This window comes from Triticum aestivum, chromosome 2D (genome assembly GCF_018294505.1).
Source record: "Triticum aestivum cultivar Chinese Spring chromosome 2D, IWGSC CS RefSeq v2.1, whole genome shotgun sequence".
NCBI classification, from domain to species: Eukaryota; Viridiplantae; Streptophyta; class Magnoliopsida; order Poales; family Poaceae; genus Triticum; species Triticum aestivum.
In genome coordinates, this window is record NC_057799.1 from 571,922,911 (window position 1) to 571,930,648 (window position 7,738).

Genomic DNA, 7,738 nt, shown 5'->3' on the forward strand with positions numbered 1-7,738 from the left:
TCCCTCAGGTGAGGACTTCCCCCGCCCTGTCTCTCCCGTCTTCCCGTCCTCTGTTTGCGCTGTGAAGGAAGGTGGGCGGAGTGATCTGCTTTTTTTTTTTCTTCTTCCTTTTGGGGTGGGTGACTTCACCAACTGAAGCCACGACTCGTCGAGTGATGAGTGACATTGTACCCAAGCAACTTAAATTCCGTTTTGTCTGACGGTGACAGTGGCTGGCGAATTGGTTGGGGAAATGTCTTTGTCACCTTTCCTGTTAGTGATGTGAGACGGCTCCGAGCGACAGAATGCGTGGTTTCTACATCGTTTCCATGGCTCGAGCGGCCACCGGACGTGTGCTCCGTTTTACTGGCGCATCGATTGATTTGCGGTGGTCATAGGAAGGTGTTTTAGCCGGGTTTATCCTGTAAATCTGGGATTATTTTCTAGTTTTACTCTTTTCTTCATGTTCTTTCGGCGAAGCTAAGAATCAGTTTGCGGGTTCCATGTGAATCTGTTACAAAACCGGACGGTTAATTTTGGATCTAGAACTGACGGGTGGTAGGTCTAATGTGCTACCAGGTTGTATGCTACGACGATTTTGTTGTGCAGCTTGTTGAGATTTGATATTCCGTGGCCTTTGTCTTCGTGCATTAAAGGATGTTAGTACAATGTTTACGGTATTCATTTATTGAAGCAAATAGTAACTAATTGTCATGGGCTTTCTTTATTGTGGAGCTTTTTTGGTCGATTGGCTGTCCAAGTTCCTGAAGAACAAATCATACAGCCATTGTCTTGTTGATTGATGCAGTTTCTCACCTTTTTGCTGCTGATGTTTAGTTCCTTGCTTGTTTCTGGATACTGTAAGTTGAAATAAAATGATTTCCCATTGAAGTAAATAATGTAAATGTTTCCTGTGCAAATAGTGAGCAACAAGAGTGAACGTTCCTGTATGAATCTGATGTTGAACTCTGTACCGATTGCTATGGTGAAAGTATGTACATTGTCTGCAAGTTTTCTTTTTGATCGAGAATATTTGTGAAACGTTTCAAATGACCTTGTGCTTGTTTTGATCTTCATCTCAATATATTTTCCAGGGGCAGCCTTTGAACCTCTGAACTTTTGTGTCCTTGGGTCTGCGGTGATAAGTCAGAGAAAACAATGGAAGATTTTCAAGACTGCAACTCCAAGAGCCTTGTTGCTGTTCCTGGTTCTCTGGTTCTGCACCTCTTCAGGCTGTTAGGTCAGCAGGATAATTCCTGGCAGAAGTACGCCTTGGCTTACTTTCTCTTGGTCAGGAATGAGTACTTCCCGAGGGAGCCAAGGAAAAGCTCTGCTGTGAATGGGCAACTTGTTCCCTGCTGTCATGGTTCAGATTTGGGCAGTAATGAACTGGAAGTGGAGAAGCAGAATGCTGTTGTCAAGAGCCAATCAGGAGGTGATTCCAGTTCCAATGGATCAAATGATTGTTTCCTTCCAGGCCTTCATGATGATCTGGCTCAAGACTGCCTTGCCTGGACAAGCAGATCAGACTATCCCTCACTCTCTTGTCTGAACAAGAAATTCAATACGTTGGTTAACGGTGGATATCTGTACAAGCTGCGGAGGAAATATGGCATTGTTGAGCATTGGGTGTATCTGGCGTGTAGCGCTATGCCCTGGGAAGCATTCGATCCGTCGCGAAACCGATGGATGAGGCTCCCAAGAATGCCATGTGATGACTGCTTCTCCTGTGCAGACAAGGAGTCACTTGCTGTTGGGACACAGCTGCTTGTCTTTGGCCGAGAATATACAGGCCTTGCTATTTGGATGTACAATTTACTGACACGGCATTGGTCTCGCTGCACTCCGATGAATTTTCCTCGCTGTCTGTTTGCCTCAGGAAGTTCTGGTGAGATTGCCATTGTTGCTGGTGGGTGTGATAGGAATGGGCAGGTGCTGAGATCTGTGGAGCTGTACAATTCAGAGGCTGGCCAGTGGGAGACCTTGCCAGACATGAACTTGCCCAGGAGACTCTCCTCAGGTTTCTTCATGGATGGCAAGTTCTATGTCATCGGGGGTGTGACAAGTGAGAGGCATTCTCTGACTTGTGGAGAGGAATTCGATCTCGACACCAGGACATGGAGAAGAATCCATGATATGTACCCCGGAGGAACCAGCGCCTCCCAGTCGCCTCCGCTCGTCGCCGTTGTAAATAACCAGCTCTACGCGGCTGACCAGTCCACAAACGTGGTGAAGAAGTACGACAAGGCAAGCAACACATGGAACATAGTGAAGCCCTTGCCTGTGAGAGCGGACTCTTCCAACGGCTGGGGCCTGGCTTTCAAAGGATGCGGCGATAGACTGCTGGTCATCGGCGGCCACAGAGGAGCTCGCGGCGAGGTGATACTGCTGCATTCCTGGTGCCCCGAAGATGGGAACGGCGCCGCCTCCGACTGGGAGGTGCTGTCGGTGAAGGAGCGCGCCGGCGTCTTCGTCTACAACTGTGCAATAATGGGGTGCTGAGTTAGCAGCACCTTGGTTTCAGTACATGCCGCCACTTGTTTAGCAAAACCCACCGATTCGTTGCTGCCATTTTAGCTGCTGCCACTTGTTATAATGACTTGTAATTCAGAAATGACACCCCCTTTTCGCGGAGCTGTCGATTAAAATGTCGGGTCGAGAGCATAGAGAGCATTCAGTTCAGTTTACCTGGAACTTCTCTTTTAACACTCTTCATTCAAAAGTCCTTGATCTTGTTTTTTTTTGCACGCAGTATTCTTTGTTCGTCATCCTTGCTGAGTGAACACTTGTTATTCTGCTGGGCCGAGTCGAATCGCACCTTTCGGTTGCATATAATGTCTCTGTCCCATACGTATAGATCAGTAGATTCTGTTCTTCGTACTAAAGAGTGTGTGTGTGTGTGTGTGTATGTATGTATCAAATGTTCAGAGTCGAGCAGTAAACATTTTGCACTTTGCTTGTCCATGCAAAGTGTCGGTGGTACGCAGGCTCAAGGGAAGGGAAGGGAAGGGACCAAATCAATTAGAGAAAAGGGGACGGGACGGGACCAAATAATTGTAATCGCCAGATGCTCGCACTGTTGTGCCCTGCCGCCCCTGCTCCAACTTGCCTTGCTGCTGCTGTTTTCCCTGTACCGTACCCGCCAATTCCCTCTCAGACATTTGGCGGTACAGATTGACAGATGCAGGTGGTGGTGGCGGCAAAAGGCTGTCTGTCTGCCGCCGCATCTCGATGATCACTTTCTGAGGTGAGAAGAGAATCCTGGGGAAAATATGCGGTAGAAGGAGGAGGGAGTACAATTTCCCCAGCTTCCTCGCGTACTTGGCGTACCTCCGGTTGCGCGACGCGGCAGGGTTTCATTTGTCAGCGAAACAGTTTGACCCGGGGGCCTTTTCTGCCTCGCTTTTTTTGAATTTTTCTGCCTCGCTTTTGATGATTCTTCTTCGGCTCGGTTTTGTCAACCGGGTTTTACTTCGCCCGTGGTTTCGCAGGGCGTTTCACCGGCGCAGTGTCCGGCGTACGGCTGGTGTGGATGTGTGTGAGAATCACTGACTTGTGCATTGGTTGGATCGCTCGCTGTCTCTCTGAGTTGACGATGCAATCCGTTCGATCGCTCGCTGTCTCTCACTTTAACGAGTTGACTACGGGAGCCGTTCAACAGACCAGCAGGGCATATGGTTTGACATGTTCACGCCACGACGATTTCGCCGGCTACGACTTACGGCAGGTTGACATGGTGATTTCTGGAAATTTTGATCCGTTCTCCACTTCTTTCTCGGCTGCACACGCTCAGCCCGTCGCCGTCTGCCGAGGCGCCGAGCGAGACGTGGAGCTGCTTGACCGTATCCCTGTAATCGCGCGTGATTTGCACGGAGTCAGTTCTCTTTGATGCCGACAGCGGCGTGGCGTGGGTGTTTCGTCAGGCGTGGCTCAGAACCGCAGCCCGTTTCTGGATGAGATTGAAGATAGCGTTTTGGGAGATGAATTTGGTGGAGGCTTTGTCCATTCCAAATTGTTCAGAACACACCATGCCTCCTCGAGATCATGCCTGGCCTTTAGAGATCCATCCAGACCAGCAGGCCGACACAGTAGTGGTTCAGAGATGTGAAGCATACAAAGCAAGAGATGTGAATCGTACTATCTTGCAAGAGCCTATCTTGATCATCTCCATCTCCAGATATTCACATCGTACTACACAACAAGCAAACGACAGGTTGCCCCATTAACCCAACCCTTCCTCGTGGAATCAAAAAAGGAAAAAAAACAAAAAACAAAGCAATATATCCTCCAAAAATTGCAGGCATATCTATCACCACGACAATGTACAAATCGAACGGCGCTAATTTCCTGTCCAGCTCCTCATACAGATGTCTGTGTGTGATTCTCCGACGACGAGAAGGGCTCCGATATCTCCGTGGTGGAGAAGGATCTCGATGTGTTGGACCGTGCCTGGTTCGCTCCGTGCGGCTTGGTGCTGACCTTGAGCTCCGCAAAGTCGGTGATCATGGCTGGCCTGGTGATCTTCTCCATGGAGATGCTCTTGCTTCCCGTGAGCATCCTCACGACGGTGGGCATGTGGGGACGGCGTGCCATTGCGTCCTGTGTGCACAGCAGGCCGATCTTCAGGAACCGGCATGCCTCCTCGATCTCCTGGTCTTCGTCTATGTCGGCATCTATGATCTCTTCTAGACGCTCTTGCTCGTAGAATGCCCATGTCTGTAGAAAAGGTGCAGCAGAATTTGTCAAATTCAGCATTATTCTTTGAACGTTTGCTCAGTGAACTTATGGTATAGTTGCTTCGGTATGCAACTGACACCATTTTGTATTCAGGTTGTCAATAAACGCTATTTGCAAATAAGGAGAGCTTACCTTCTCAAGGAGGAATTGATCTTCACAAGGCAATCTTGTGTTGGTGTTACATCTGCCACTGACAATTTCCAAGAGAAGAACCCCATAACTATAGATGTCAGACTTCTTAGTCACTTGACCTCGGATAGCATATTCTGGAGCCAAGTATCCTCTGAAAGGAAGTGCAATTACTAGTCAGAACAGAAAGTACAATATGTGAAAGAAGTTTGTCAAATCAGGGGATGGGTTATGCTTACAATGTGCCTGCCACCCGGGTGCTAACATGAGTTGCATTGGCAGGAAGAAGCCTCGCCAATCCAAAATCAGAAATTTTCGGGGTCAGGTCCTTGTCGAGAAGAATGTTGCTCGCTTTTATGTCGCGGTGGATAATGTGAGGACGGATTTCCTCATGAAGAAATGCAAGTCCACGGGCAACTCCCACGGCAATTTTGACACGAGCCCTCCAGTTGAACTGGATGCTGCTGTAGCCAGACCCTGCAATAGCACATGCAGAACATCTGTAAATACGACAAGCATTGAAGGAATCGACGAACAGCAGAAATGCTCGGTAGGACAAAGTGTTAGTACCTAGCAATGTCTGTGAAAGGCTGTTTTTCTCAAGATAATTGTAAACGAGGATCCTATGGGACCCTTCAGCACAGCAGCCGACAAGCGTGACGAGGTTTTCATGCTTGATGTCTGAAATTGCTGTAAGTTCAGTCAAGAACTCTCGGACGCCTTGCCTTGAAGTGGCTGACAGAACCTTCACTGCGATTAGTGTGCCGTCTTTGAGCATTCCCTGGTGAAGCAAAATGAAATGTTAGCAAAAGGTGTTTGATAATGTTGACCTTTAGGCATTGACGAAGTGGTCAGTAACCTGTGCGTAATTACCCTGAATACGGAACCAAAACCACCCTCTCCAATCTTGTTTGCCCCACTGAAGTCTTGAGTTGCCTTTCTCAACTCGTTGTAAGAAAAGACCCTCACACTATGTTCACCTGATACAAAGAAACAACAAGAGAAGAAAGGGTATAAGAACGGAGAATTGTTTGAGCATGGAAGGGACCAGGCAAATATGTGCAAAAGATGCTTACCCTCATCGCCTTCAACAGCATGTTGAGATCTCCGTCCGAACATAAAGCAGCAATCCATGTTGACAACAAACTAGAAGGAATTTCTGCAAGAAATATATGTAGCAGGCTGTCAGATATGAATTACTACATACCTGCAATGCAACAATAGATGAATCCAAAACAGAGGCCTATAAGCAACACACTAACTTAGTGATCGCTGACCCAAGTATCAATTATTGGTGTGAACAGCAAGACACAAATTTTAAAAGACAAATTGAACAACAGTTTTGCTTTTAATTATTGGAATCCAAATTCTATAAGAGAAAGCTGAAGCTGAACTACCGTTTTGTTTAACTACCTAGCCACTAGGTTATGATTATCCCGTATGGCACGGGCAAGATAATACGGAAAATTTGAAGCAGACCAAGGCTTTAGTTTAGTAGAGAAGCCATCCCTCCCATTTGCTGATCATTTTAAAGAAATGAAACATTCCTCTTGATGGTCGCAAGTAAACTTGGCCCTATCTCTTTGAAAGAAACAGGCACCTAACACAACCGCTGGACCAGCTAATCCCCGTTGAAGATCAGAAATATATCCTAATCAGCCAACCCATTCGGAAATGAAGCTGGATTTGGACACAGAGCAAAGGAAATTGATTGTTATATATGGCGAATTGCACCCAAAATAAGTTGGATTTGGACTCAAGAGCCATGAAAACTTGTCCCCGTTCTCCCCTAAAGATCTAAGAAAGAAGCAAAGACGGCCATGAGATGAATCCCGATCTAAGACGGCGTCTCAAAGACGGCCAATCCACCGAACCAAACCCATCAAACCCCAAAAGAAACAGAGTCCGGAGCTGGAAGGAAGAAGACAGCGCGAGAGCGCAAGAATCACCTTGCAGATAAGATAGATAGCGGCGCCGAGGAGGATTGATCGATCGAGCCTGGCTCCCTCCCGGTGATAAACAACGACGACGGCGCCGAGCAGTGGGTGAGGACGAGGCAAGGCGAGAGGAGGCGGTGGCGTACAAGGCGGCGGTTAAGAGCAGAGGAGGGGGAGGGTGGAGGGGGAGGAGTAGGCGGAGAAGGATATGAAGAGGAAGAAGGCGGTGAGAAGGATCTCGGGAGCACCACGGCACGAGGCTTTGACTTTCTCCTCCCTCCCGTTCCTCTTCTTCCTACTCCTGCTGCTGCCGCTCACCTCACCTCACCCCACCCCCAGCCTCTGCGTGCGTTCAAGTCTCCTGCCCTCGTTGTATTTTAGCCGGAAAAAATGGGCAGTTTGTTTATTCGTGTCTCCTTTTGCTTTGTGAGTTTGGCGGTTGCGACCAGGAAGAACGAGAGAGGAGGTGTGGATCGAGTTGCTTAAAATATCGTTGGGTTGGAGGGAGGGGCGCGACGGTTTTTTCCCGCGTGCGCGTTCGGCTGGGCCTCGTGGGGAGCAACGCGGAAGCAGCCGCGACCGGCTCCCTCCCTCCCGGTCAGCACTCAGCGGCGCCCGTTGGCGTTGCCCCCACGTCCACTTCGCCGGAGGGTGGGTCCCTCGCCCTCGCCCTGCCGCCGATGTGGCGCGTTTCTGTGAGGCGATGGGATCGGGGTACTGTGTGCTGTAGCCGAGACTTGAGCACGCACGGCGACGGCGAAAACATGTCGTCCACGCCACGGACCTACGGTACGGGCGGTCGGGCACTGTACCTGCGCGTCGTAGGGAGCGGATCTTATCCACGGACGTCTTTTCCTTTCGTCTAGGGCGACTAGAACCCTAGCGCCGCGCCGCAAGGAGAGCCAGCCTTCCAGCGCCGTCCTTCGGCGGCTCCCCTGCGCTGACGACCTCGGCCG

The 7,738-nt window shown here is 49.3% G+C and overlaps 2 protein-coding genes across 3 annotated transcripts; one reads left to right on the forward strand and one right to left on the reverse strand.

Annotated features, from left to right (window-relative positions):
• Positions 1 to 1,073: 1,073 nt before the first annotated feature.
• Positions 1,074 to 2,747, forward strand: LOC123054588 (F-box/kelch-repeat protein At5g60570; the record flags this gene model as incomplete). The annotated part of the gene is given in 1 exon segment (XM_044478387.1): positions 1,074 to 2,747. A coding segment is annotated over 1 exon segment (1,344 nt). The 3' UTR covers positions 2,482 to 2,747.
• A 1,360-nt stretch (positions 2,748 to 4,107) lies between these two features.
• Positions 4,108 to 7,200, reverse strand: LOC123054589 (cold-responsive protein kinase 1). Of its 2 annotated transcripts, none has more exons than XM_044478389.1 (7): positions 6,795 to 7,200; positions 5,922 to 6,004; positions 5,705 to 5,825; positions 5,416 to 5,626; positions 5,085 to 5,322; positions 4,849 to 4,999; positions 4,108 to 4,695 (listed from the first exon to the last, which is right to left on the reverse strand). In XM_044478389.1, the coding sequence occupies exons 4-7, from the start codon at positions 5,621 to 5,623 to the stop codon at positions 4,339 to 4,341; spliced, it is 954 nt and encodes a 317-aa protein (XP_044334324.1). In that variant the 5' UTR covers positions 5,624 to 5,626; positions 5,705 to 5,825; positions 5,922 to 6,004; positions 6,795 to 7,200; the 3' UTR covers positions 4,108 to 4,338. The 2 variants fall into 2 exon arrangements, with proteins under 2 accessions (XP_044334324.1, XP_044334323.1); XM_044478388.1 differs by having other exon boundaries at positions 5,719 to 5,825; positions 6,795 to 7,198.
• Between the last annotated feature and the right edge of the window lie 538 nt (positions 7,201 to 7,738).